Raw genomic sequence first — 13,303 nt, forward strand, 5'->3', positions numbered from 1 at the left:
CTGCGAGAACAAGCCCGGCGCCTGGGCCGGCTGGCTGCCGTACTGGTGCTTCACGTACAACAACACGGTGCACAGCGAGACCAAGTACACTCCGCATGAGCTAGTGTTCGGTAAGACATGTCAACTTCCTAATAATTTAAATAGTACAGTGGATCCCTTGTACAACTACGATAATTATCCTCTTGAATTTAAATATCGCTTGCAAATGGCTCAACGCGACGCTAAAAACAATTTACTACATGGAAAATTAAAGCGTAAAACTAAATATGACCAATATTTAAAGCCTGTAATGTATAAGAAAGGCACTTATTTACTGCTAAGAAATGAAGTAGGTGATAAGTTTTCAAGTATTTACCTTGGACCATTTATAATTTTAGAGGATCTAGGATGTAATGTTAAGATATTAAGGAATGGTAAAGAAGAGATTGTACACAAAAATCGAACTAAACCTTATATTATGTAATCTTAGATAAATACGTATTATATACACTTAGAGATAAGATAATAATAACATTTATATGATAGCAATTATTTTATTACTAAGTAAGTTTGGTACCAACCTTAGTTATGAAATAAAACAAAATATGTTTATTTTATTTTATTTTAACCCCTCGGGGAAGATGTAGTGTAGGTATAGATTAGTAAGTATCTATAGTTAAGTTAGGTATGATGATTACTCACTATAGCCTTAATAAATCAGTATCTTATTGGAGCTCATTGGTTTCACTCATCTCCCCGACTACGAACCCTACAACAGCATTACTCAGACACTTTAGGGCGCTGGCGTCGCTCTTGAAGGTAAGAAAGCCGTAGTTGGATTGCCACGGGGCCGAATTACCTCCTGTGTCATCTTCTTACGGTTTAGCTTAGCGAGTGAGCTACAGTGCCATCTGTCGGTAGGATCTATACCTTGGCTTGTAAATATAGGCGTGTGTCTAGTATATGTAGCAATACTCACAGCATTGTTCAGACAATCTTATGCGCCCACAGCATCACTCAGACACTCTTAGGCGCTGAAATCGCTCTTGAAAATAAGAAAGCCGTAGTTGGGTTGCCACGGGGCCGAATTACCTCCAGAGTCATCCCGTTTCGGTATATATCAAAATTCTGTAGAAAGCAATACTCACAGCATTGTTGAGACAGTCCTACGCTCTCACAGCATTACTCACTTTAGGGCGCTGGCGTCGCTCTTTAAGGTGACAAAGCCGTAGTTAGGGTGCCACAGAGCCGAATTACCTCCTAAGTCGCCCTCTTTCGGTTTATTTAGCAAAAATCAATACTCACAACATTATTCAGGCACTCCTGCGCACTGGCCTCGCTCTCGAAGGTGAGGAACCCGTAGTTGGGGTGCCTCGGGCCGTGCGGCGCGGCCGGCTTGCTGTGCACGCGCAGCTCCGCCACGGGGCCGAAGCGAGTCAAGATACAGAGCCATCTGTCGGCGGGATCTATACCTTGGCTTGTCAGTATACGTGTGTCTAGGATTTGTAGCAATACTCACAGCATTATTGAGACAGTCTTACGCGCTCACAGCATTTCTCAGACACTTTAGGGTGCTGGCATCGCTCTTGAAGGTTAGAAAGCCGTATTTGGATTGCCACGGGGCCGAATTACCTCCAGAGTCACCCTCTTTCGGTTTATTTAGCAAAAAGCAATACTCACAACATTATTCAGACACTCCTGCGCACTGGCCTCGCTCTCGAAGGTGAGGAACCCGTAGTTGGGGTGCCTCGGGCCGTGCGGCGCGGCCGGCTTGCTGTGCACGCGCAGCTCCGCCACGGGGCCGAAGCGCGAGAACAGCGCGCGGAGAGCCTCCTCCGTGGCCGAGTGCGGCAGGTTGCCCAGGAACAGCTGCTGCGAGTCCGGGTAGCGGCGGACGCCTTCCGCTGGGGAGTAAAATGGTAATAAGAATCAATTATATACACCTCACAATACAAAAATCATGGCGGTTTATCTTTTTATAGCTTAAAATTCCTTAGAGCATCCGTCATTTCATCACATTAGGCCGTCCTCTCTTGGCTTACGCCCATGAGATACGGAATAAACCTTAAAAAGTAGGAGGAAAATCAAATAAATAATAATAAGTAAAGGACATCTCACAGACGGCCATTCCACCCAAGCTAGGCAGAGCCTGTAATACGGGACATTCGGCATAGCATTAAGGTTCACTAACCACTTCACCATTTGGTCGTCGTGTATGTACCTATATATTATATTTTATAAAGTAGATTAGTACATATTTACACACGCATTATTCAACATTGGGTAGCAAGTACGGGCAATGTCCTAGTATATAAATATTATATTCTATTCTGTATCTCCCAGTCCCAGTCTCATGTGTCGTTGGTGGTACGCTAGCAGGTATAGTATATCAGTAATGGTGGTATAGTTACCGGGCGGCGGCGGCGCGTCGCGGGCGTCGCGGGGCGGGCGCGGGGGGCGCGGGCGCGGCTCGTGCGACACCGGCGCGGCTGGCGGGGGCGCTTGCTGCTGCAGAAGATAAGATAAAACTTTATTTGCTAATAAAACACACGGTTTAAACGTCTTATATTGTGTTTTTATTTGTGCAATAAGAATTTGTAATAATAATCCCAGACAGTGAAGACAAATTAGCACATTATATAAGTATAACATTTAATACATTGATTATAAATCATATAACATATTGTATGATTTTATATTATTTTGATGATAATAAATTAATTAACCGTTGCATAGATTATTTACTAATGTTTTATTGTCTGTAAACTATTGTTTGTTTTTAACCGACTTCAAAACTAGGAGGAGATTCTCAATTAGTCTTTCAGTTTCAATACATGTAATAAATTTGTATGTGTTACCTGTGGCGGCGACTGGCGCTGCGGCGGCGGCGCGGCGCCCCCGGACTTGAGCAGGTTGGCGTAGGTCTTGGGCTCCGGAGCGGCGGGCGGGGCCGCGGGGGCTGCCACCACTGCACACAACACGTAAGTTATATATACCTTACAGGGTTTTGCAAAAAGGGCAGGTATACTGACTGAGTATGAAAATCCTAAAAACTAAATAGGTAAAACTTTGAACAATTTTCGTTCAACGACTGTCGAAAATTCCTTGTGATGCTGTTGTATGCATCACTACTCAAGCAATAATAAGGAATAAGGAATGATAGGCCAGACGTCGATAAATGCGCGTTTAACCAATCACAGCGCCGTATTTATGGCCAATCCGATATAGTGACGTTTATCTACTTCAATAACGAACTAGTGCAGCGGCAGCAGGTCTACCATAGCATGAAGCTTAGCTACAACCCGTCTTTCAGCTCTCTTCATTTTTTCATTTTACTATTATTTTGTGTTGTATCTGCGTGCATCCAATTCAGTCAACCAAAGGCAGCTTATAATTATTATTATTAAATATTAGACAGAGATCGCCTGTTGGTTTTTTTTTTCTTCAAAAACTGCGTGTTCTTTTTATTTATATCTGTCTGTACCTGTCTGCGTCGGCTCGGGCTGCGGCTCGGGCTCGGGCTCGGGCTCGGGCTGCGGCTCGGGCTCGGCGGGCGGCGGCGACGGGGCTTCAGGCGGGGAGATTGTGGCCGCTGGAATATATAATGATACATAAGTAGTTTGTTAAAGAAAAAGATGAAATCTCCAAGGTAGTCTGGAAGAAATTTGTCTTAGTAATAAGTCCGCCTATACCTTTTTTCACGAGGAAAGACAGCTGATACAAGCAAAAACTTCCCTTATTCGAATGTAATAAGGGTCCTGTCAGATGTCTTTCCCCGTGAAACAAGGTATAAGATGTGCATGTGATGTTGCATTTCCTTTTGTAGTTTCTGTTTGTGTGCAATAAAGGATTAATTATCTATCTATACACTTTATTGCACACATACCTTCATATAACAGGAAATAAATAGCACATTCGGCAGCCTTATTAATAAAAGTAATATGTTCGTGACAACCACCACATAGGTATGTGCCGCATTATGGTGTAAAACAAGTGATTTATAAACTGACTTTCAAATTTTCTATTGACTCAACTTGCAGTAGAAGCGTAGGTGGAACCTATACTACCTACTTACTAAGAGAATAAAATATGCTTTTACTGCGTTCCCTTTGAAAAGCAATAACATGTATTGGCGTTAAGTGCCACAAACCCACCTTGCATAGCAGCCACAACAGCGCGTTCATCCGGCACGGGCGCGGGGTGTCCGTTGAGCGCGGGCGCGGCGGGCGGCGGCGGCGGCGCGGGGAAGGGCGCCGGGGGGAAGGCGGCTGGCTGCGGGGGGGGCGGGTAGTAGCCGCCGCCCTCCTCCTCCGAGCCGTCCGAGCGAGCCGACCCGGAGCCCGAGTCGTCAGAGAATACTATGTCCTGGGGAGAGGAGGTTTGGTTAGGCTACAGATGTTATTCGGTGCCCTACGTAGGATTTAAGATTGAAATAGCAATGAGTATGAGCGAGAAGTTGAAGCATTGGCACCATGCGATATGCCACTCGGCTGCGAAATCACTTTAATCATTCGTCACCAAACGCAGCCATTTTGTTCTATCCTTTTCTTAGCGTTATCGGTGACAGCCTGTGAATATTGTCTACCGCCGCCGCGCCGTCGTCGGGATGTGACTGAGAGGGAAATTATTTCCAGCTGAGTTTCTGGCCCTTGAAGCTCGGGTGACGTGCGTGCGGTGGACACATGGCCACACATTAAATGTAAATCAGCATCATCTTGTTCTTGGTGACGTCCAGGCAACGTTGGTAGTAGAAAAACGACCTCAGAGAAAGGATAGCCAATTAGTCGACTCGGAGTGGTTAGAGTACGCGGTATGGTAGACGTCACTCGGAAAGCCTGCGTGTTATCCCTCTCTTCTCTAACTACAATTGCATGTCACACTAACCTGGTAGCGGAAGATGTCGTTGTGCACATAGTACTTCTTGGGCGACTGCGCGGCCAGCACGAAGGTCTGCGTGAAGCGCCGCATCGGCGCGCCGCCGTTGGACAGCTCGCCCGTCACCTGTACCACCACGCCGCTGCCTAGCGTCGCTTGCGAGTCCACCTGACAGGGAGAAGAATAGAATAGAATATAACTTTATTGAACGCCACATAAATCAGACACAGAAAAAATACTTATAGACTAAGACTTATGTACAAAGGCGGCCTTATCGCTGAGAGCGATTTCTTACAGGCAACCGGAAACAAAGTAACAAATTAGAGGGTATTAGTATTTGTCCGGTTGTTGTTGAGAGTCGTGGTGGTGTAAAGGATAAAGTGTAGGCTTGTAACGTTTTGCCCTACCTCCAGCCTACTTAACTCCTACCTAATGGATTTACTAGAAGATATTTGAAACTACAACTTACTATTAACACTGGTTATCTACACTGGATTCTTCCCACAATGAAACAATACTTTTATCAAAGATCTTCGAAAACCGCCAGAAGGAAGCTCAAGATTCAACTGAAAGACTAGAAGGGAAAACAACCTAACAAATAAACTGAAGACTTAAAAGTGAAACAAATACTACTTTAGCTTGGCCATGAAACATCCAGGGATCCCCTACGTTGTGTAGTGTAACCCAATAAACGAAAGCTAATGAATTTAATAAAACTATGAACGTGAATTGATTACAACCTTCCTAACTACCTGCCTAAAATTATTGATCTATACTTACTACAACTTTTATTTGTATGATAACTACATATTTACAGGTAAGTGCTATTAGTGAATTTCAATTTACATAAAGGTAAAAATAATGTAGTTTTTTTTTTTGTGTTGGTTTAAAAGGCAAGCCCCTCCATACGCTTTGTAGGCCTTGATCACTACACTCGATTGAATCAATATATAAGACTCAAAATAGATAAATAAGTAATAGCAAATATTCAATCGAAGCCTTCGTGGGACACAACCATGGACTTGGACATCCCTCCACCAACAATCACTTCCCTTGCTCCTAACCTTATATATTTACATGTTTTATTTTTATTTCATGTAAATAAATCAACATGAATACATGTTGTCAAAGCTAAAGGGGACATATTTATAATCATAAACAAACTGAATATTAGAATAATCCAATGATTTATAGTATAGTAACTATGTAAGCATGAATTTCATAATAGATAAGTAGGTACTTGACAAATACATGACTCTAATTAATAGCCAAGTGGGAAGTGATTTATTCTTTTAAATTACTTAATTGAAAGGTTAATTATTATGAAATAGTTAATATTCTTTGATCTTATTGGAATATAACCAGTAAAGTTGTAGTAAATATATAAGATAACAAAATATCCTAGTTTTATTTATTTACATAAGAATATAAAGCCTTATAAGGAAACAAATACTTCCACAAGTTAGAATTTACACAACTTTCTGAAATGTGTTAATTGTGACTGAAATCTGATCATACTTCAAGTTATTTGTATTCATTGAGCGATTATAGAACCAGAAATGATTTGATTTAAGTATCTAGAACCCTTATTTGTGGTATCTTGACACTTATTAGAGTAAATTTCTCCGTTAATCAATTCTACCCCCAATCTGATACAAAAGCTTATTGTACTCAAAATCAAAATAAACTCTTCTGTAATATTAATATGGATTATTGTGATACAATAAACCAAAATAAGTTAGATAGACCATAGATTCTTTAAGTAGAAGTATTTGTTTACTTAATGAAAAATCAATAATTTAGACAAAGAACTATAGGACAAATTTGAGGTTATGTGAAATTATTTTATCTGATAAAATTATTAAGTACTTTTGAAGTGATATTTATTGTAAGATATTATTTAGTTTATTATTTATGATGAAGTAACTACTTTCCCCACCCTAACCATGAAGTTACCTGCCTATTTGTGTCTAACCAGAAGGCCCTATTCTAATCTAAAATGTGTTAATTCAAAACTAGGGAATCAATCCCACATTTACATTTAATTGTGTGGTGTGTAATGTGTAGGTTTTCTCCGGGTGATTGGAGTGCACCTTGCCTAGCTAGCTAAATACTGAATGAGCGGGGTAGGTGACCCCTAGTGTACCTAAGCCCTATACCTGTGTGATGGAAATTGCAACCGTGGGTTAACGGTATGGCACCCGGGCGACTTGCAATCTCCGAGTGTGTGTTATAAGTATATAAATATATATGTGATAAAGATCAAGTAATAGTCCAGATTTTTAAATCAAAGATCTATTCTTGAGGAGTGTATCCCTTCACGTTCTAGCAAAAGAGGGACCCTGGTTACTCCATAGCCAGGCCTAACTAACACTACCCGGGGGCCCTAAAACAAGACTTGGTTGAACGACACCGTTAGGTATCCGTCTTGCCACCTTACCATGAAGGATTTAGACTCTAGAGTACACGTTCCCCCAAAAAGCTAAAGATCTAGTCGAAAGCCTTGGCAATCTAAAGATCTAATTAATAAAGTTTCCAAATTACGACAGTGCCAATCACTAAGGGATGTCCTTGCCATATACATTTACATATATGGACGAAAGCGCTTTCCCAAAGCAATACCACCATCGTACGTTGAGAACTAACAATAAACAAAATAAAAACTAAACCAACGCGGAAAAATCCCAACGTGTACCCGATCACAAGAAAATTACTAATGGCCGCCGCCGCCTCTCGCATTCCCTTTTATACCTTCCTACTAGTCCTGTAAAACAAAATGGCGGAAGCCCGGAGCAGGGCCGGAGCAGCGCCGGAGCAGGGCCGGAGCAGCGCCGGAGCAGGGCCGGCGCAGGGCCTACGCAGGGACGGTGCAGGGTCTACGCACGGTCGGCGCAGGATCTACGCAGGGGCGGTGCAGGATCTACGCAGGGGCGGTGCAGGGTCTACGCAGGATCGGTTCAGGGTCGGTTCATGAAGTTAGCCGACTCCCTAAACAATTTCATAGACTACCTTTCACAGCAAAAATCTTTTTGAGAAATAAATGTCTTAAACCGTAAAATCCCTCGGGAAAACCCTTCCTAGCGCAACAAACCCTACGGGAGCCTTCTAACATAGTTTAAATTCATTATTTGCGGAATCATTAATGTTTCGGCATTGATGGAACATTACATTCAACCCCTTATATTTTTGTAGTATCGCAAGTATATTATAATTAAGATATGGAAAAAATATACACAATAATATACACTACCCATTTTCGCAAATATCAAATTCATTGAATTTAAACGATGAAAAGTTAGTAAAAGGAAATTCCGATTATCACCTCAATATGTCTGTGTGTATGTGTGTAAAATGACTCAGATGATTAGCCAACAAGATCCCCAGAAATTATCAAAAATCATCGACCATCCCATTTATTATTTATTATTTACATAACTATTGATCGAATACTTAGTAGATTATTCATGCTCCAATAAACCGGGAACAAGGGGATACCCTGTCGATCAGAAGGATCCAATGCTAAATGAGAAACCACAGAACCTTAAATTTATTTTTAAGAATTTTGTAGCATCTTTAACACGCCCTCTTAGAGCACGAACTCTCCCACGCCCTATGTTTTCGACGATGCATCATCAATAGAAATTAATAAAGTTCAAGTCTCATTCTAACAATCCCCAGGAACAATGTCCACCAATCTCCGAGCTTGATGTAGAGTGTAGAATTATCAAGTATCATTTTACCAAAACTAGAAAGAGAATTATTATTGTGAACCATTATTGCATTCATGTTTACAACTGATTCACAACTTTTCAGTCCCCTTCCAATTCAGCAAAATGACAAAATTTGTGTTGAAAATATATTTTTTTTTCTTTAAGTAAGTAGGTTGAGTATAGAATATTATGAAGATACTGTACATACAACAGTATAATTTGACTATGCTGTCCTAACCTAACACCAAAATCTTCATAAATATTCTCTTTTGTATAGTGTCGTGTCATTAAGGTGAAATCGGAATCTTTCCTTCAGTGTAGGAGAACAGCCATGATATTTTACTAAAGCCACTTTCACTTAACTATATGTTTGTAGGTATTATTTTTTTCAATACATAGTTTCTTAGATATTCAATTCACCACAACTCTCATCCTCTTTCTCTGATTCACGCCACTCTAATAAACATCAAGGCCTTCTTCCTCCCCACTGATTAAATCAATAAAATATCATGTATCTAATTATTAATTTTCTTTTCTATCATTTACCTACCTAAATTGAAAAGAAAATACATCTAGTTTATTTACACTTCGATCAGAATGTGTTTTTGGTGTAAAGTGTATTTGTTTTCCGTCATGATCAACTTTTGTTATGTAGATATTTTTCTAAAGCAAATTGTTTCAAAGTAATTGTATTTTTTTGTGTAAAGTGTAGTGTGTCGTGTGGAGTCTGTAAAAGGTACTTTGTAAAAACATCTATAGCCTGTATAGACGTCTCATGTGTTAATGCGTGCATAGCTAACTTCAATAATAAATCGACTAAAGCGTTTGTACCACGTTTGTGCCCGAGTAGAACCGCCTTTCTTCGCCAATTTACTACAAAAGCAAGACTAAGAGTGTATGGTGTGTAAATTACTTGAACCAATTTGCACACTACTAACTGACGGTCCGATACCCATATTGCAGGCTCTGCCTAATTTAGGGTCGGATGGTCGAGTGTGAGGTGTCCCCACATATTATTAAGTTAGTAGTTTTTAAATGAAGTTAACTATTTATTATACAAATCTTTTTTTTCTTTCAAGATTTTACTCAGTATTATTTTTTTTAATTTTTATTAAAATACTTTTACATAAGTAGCAATAATTCTTGTATCTACATTAGTTGATCATTTGGAAAATATTAGTGAAATAAAGGTAACTTTTGGAATAAATTTATTATTTAGCTAAATAAGTACCTATATAATAGGTAACTACTCAATCAAGTTTTACAGAAACAATATACCAAAGTTTCCCTTATAAATGTGTGTGTGTGTGTGTCTGAACGAAGTATCAATAAACCCTTCATTTCCCAGTTGTATTTGTCATGATTATAAATCGCACTCAATATTAAATAAGTAAAACTTCATTCTTCATCATCCTTTAATCAACTATGTATGACCTGATCAGGTACCTTTAACATTATTATCATTCAGACTTGAAATGACGTTTAAAGTACTTTTCTTCCTTCCACATTCTTTGCTCTTTCAGTTTTTTCGAAACATTATAATCACGACATAATCCCCGGGAAATGGCTATGTAAATACCCTACCCTTTTGTTTTCTCTATAAAAGAAAATTATATCAGATAAATTTTACCAAAATTAAAAGTTCCTACTCTTATGTAACTGACAAATCCACCCCAATATTCCATCGATACCAAAACATCAAAATACCGCCATCTAGTGTTTTTTTTTACAACCTAATACGCTATTTATTTTATCAAATAAATGTCTAACTACTATTTCTACTTCAACTATTTTCCTACCCTCCGTAACTACCTAAGTCGAAAATAATGTTACTAGGTAACTAAAAATATTTCTGAGATATTACAACTCTCCTTCACAACCCCTATTTGAAAAACACGGTCTCCATTATCCTTATTCTAGGCTGTTTGTGTAAATGTGCCTTACCTGTCTAACTGTCAAATTTATAAAAAACTAAACTGTCAATGTCAAACTGACATAACCTTGATAACCTTACTCTTTTTTTTTTTTTTCGGCACCAAACAAAACAAAAACATGCGTTGTGTTCTACAATATTGATCGCATGAAGAAATCTAAAGATTACCCGATTAAACTAACGAACTCTTAAATAATGAATGAATCTAATAGGTAAGTGTCATTATTCTATCGAATACCCTGTATGAATGCTATTAAACAAAGGCCTCATCCTCAAATTATCGTGATTCAAAATAAACAACCTCTGAATTGTTAGTTATTCATACGTACAATAGCTCTGTTTTACGGATCTTGTGTTTATAATAGATCTATTGTTATAAAAATCTAATTCAGTTAATTATCCCCCATACAGTTTTGAATGAATACTGACAAGACTAACCAACATATTTTAACTTATTGTCAACCCCTCACCTTTTAAATAAGTATCCTAATCATTTACTCTTCAACTCCTACATTTCCGTAATTTTATTTGAATTATGCCTAAAGAATTATTTGTTTTATTTCAGGACCAAACATAATAATGCAAAACCAACAACACTCCTTGTTGAACTTGAACCCATGATAAACCACTGATCAAACCATCCACTGTGACAAAACATTCACAATGCCTCACTATTTATAGACCAAAGTTACTATTCTTCAATAAGTAAGTACCTATTTCTTTTCTACATATTGTAATACATTTTTTATTTATACTTCCTGTACTTACATAGATTTTGTTAGACTGTTATGAAAATCATAACCCTGTAGATCCAAAATTGATTACCTATCATAAAACCATTCCCTAAATGTATTATCCTATTAGTCTACTTAAGTTATAATGAACTAAATAGTCTTTTCATGTATTAATTGCTATAATTATGTAAATCCTCATAATACCTAACTTTTTTAATTAAATTTTATTCTTCTTTTCAGGATATGACATACTGTTTGAATGCTGATGATGATGATGATGTTCTATATTTGACAACTAAACTCTGAGACTATACATATACTATGAAGTAAACATCCTGACTCAGGTGAAGAAGCGGATTGCAACGGCACACAAAATAGGAACAACTAAACTACCCACATAATTCTTAACTTACAAAGAATATATTGATACTAAATGAGGTCCTAGTCTACTTTACCTGGTCTAACACTTTATCAACAACAGTAACTTGCTTTACATTAATTGTTTTCTAAATTTATTGTTATGTCTGACCGCTATCCTTTCATCATATATTTCTTTAATTTTTTTTTCAAATGAGATTATTGTTATATTTTCTTTTCTTTATTAACTGTAACTCATACTTGTATTTGTTTAATAAAATGTCTGATAATATCTGCTACTAATTGGCTCTCTGGAATCTGATAATTAGACATTTGGGCTTTTCCAGTTACTCTAAGTTAGGATGATAGCATAGATAGTGTTACAGTTCTATCCCAACTCCTATGATCAATGTTGTATAATATATTATCTACTCTTTCAAACATTCAAGTATAGTAATTTAAGAGCCTAGTTTTTAAGCACCTACCACCTATGACAAGCAAAGATCCGACCCAGAAGCACAAACAACCACATCAACAAACTAAAGAACCCGCACAACAAAACTCATACAATCAATACCAAACCGAACCAACCCAGCCAAAAGGATAATTAATAATTATAGACTAGTTGCTATAACTACCGATTCCCCCCCAACCAGGCCAGTCCAGCCCAGCAATAACCATACAAGCTCTGCCACGCAAACTCCTCGATCCACCGACGCAGCCGATCGCACCTCCAGACCAAAATCCCCACCCCTCATCTACCTCAGCCAGAATTTCTTTATCTATTCTAATCATTTCAGGTTGTTCATAAGGACTAAAATGCGCTGCGTTTTCGTTACATTTTTTTTAAATATATTTTTTGATATTAATAAATGTTTTACTGCTTTTACCTAAAATAAGACCATATCATTATTTTACCTACAACCCCTATTCACTAATAATTCCCTAATCAGCTACATAATCAGAGAGACCGTTCATAATGATTCAGAGCAACAATAATATGACCTACCTACAGATAAATCAGTCTTTATACAACTATGTTTTATGTTATTCTTCTTTAAAGGTAAGTACCTATCTATTAAATTTTATAGATAATGTCCTGAATAAGAATCCATTATATTACACAACTTCTGATGATTATATCCTCTAACTCCACGACAAGCATTATGTTATACAACCCCTAATCTTTTGTAATTCTTTAACGAGCTACATAACATTACTACAACCCCTACTTATTAAGTAAACTTTAATAAATGGAATTATTTCCATTATTCATTTCCTCATCCTAACTTTATCAACTACCTAGTATCTACCTATCTATCTTCACAAATGCTTCCGTAATTACAAAACCTAGCCTCTTGCGCTTCCTATTAAATTTCTTTCGTTTATAAGTTCGATCACTCCACGGCAACAAATTGTGATTATATCAAGGATATAATCACTTTCCTACCACTAGTATGTAACAAATCATTACGAACAAAACACAAGAGACTTATTATAACGTTAACATACTGAGAGTATTAGTGAAAAATTATAACTTGCAGTGATTTTCATGTAATGTAAAATAATGCACACAGCACACTGCCAAATATTATACTTGTCTGTGACGCAATAAAAGTTACTCTGTTAAAAAAAATAACCTTTTGTCTTTTATTGTTTGTGGTGCAATACTGCATAAAGTTTTTCCGACTAAAAACAAACTTTTGAAACTTTCT

At 38.0% G+C, this 13,303-nt stretch overlaps 1 protein-coding gene and 1 long non-coding RNA gene across 4 annotated transcripts in view; one reads left to right on the forward strand and one right to left on the reverse strand.

Annotated features, from left to right (window-relative positions):
* The window catches only part of LOC105387874 (ras GTPase-activating protein-binding protein 2), a 33,694-nt gene that overhangs the window by 13,659 nt on the left and 6,732 nt on the right, over window positions 1–13,303 (reverse strand). For 2 of the 3 annotated variants that reach the window (XM_048621934.1, XM_048621933.1), the window contains exons 4-9: window positions 4,864–5,022; window positions 4,134–4,344; window positions 3,464–3,571; window positions 2,838–2,947; window positions 2,391–2,487; window positions 1,660–1,883 (exon numbers count right to left, since the gene is read on the reverse strand). In XM_048621934.1, the coding sequence (XP_048477891.1) occupies window positions 1,660–1,883; window positions 2,391–2,487; window positions 2,838–2,947; window positions 3,464–3,571; window positions 4,134–4,344; window positions 4,864–5,022 (909 nt within the window). The remainder of the gene's footprint in view (window positions 1–1,659; window positions 1,884–2,390; window positions 2,488–2,837; window positions 2,948–3,463; window positions 3,572–4,133; window positions 4,345–4,863; window positions 5,023–13,303) is intronic. The other variant, XM_048621935.1, reaches the window with a different exon arrangement.
* LOC119690843 lies at window positions 10,248–11,550 on the forward strand. The gene is made up of 3 exons (XR_007266420.1): window positions 10,248–10,709; window positions 11,063–11,202; window positions 11,472–11,550. It is a non-coding gene; the product is annotated as an uncharacterized LOC119690843 (long non-coding RNA).

Source organism: Plutella xylostella, chromosome 6, assembly GCF_932276165.1.
Source record: "Plutella xylostella chromosome 6, ilPluXylo3.1, whole genome shotgun sequence".
Lineage (NCBI taxonomy): Eukaryota > Metazoa > Arthropoda > Insecta > Lepidoptera > Plutellidae > Plutella > Plutella xylostella.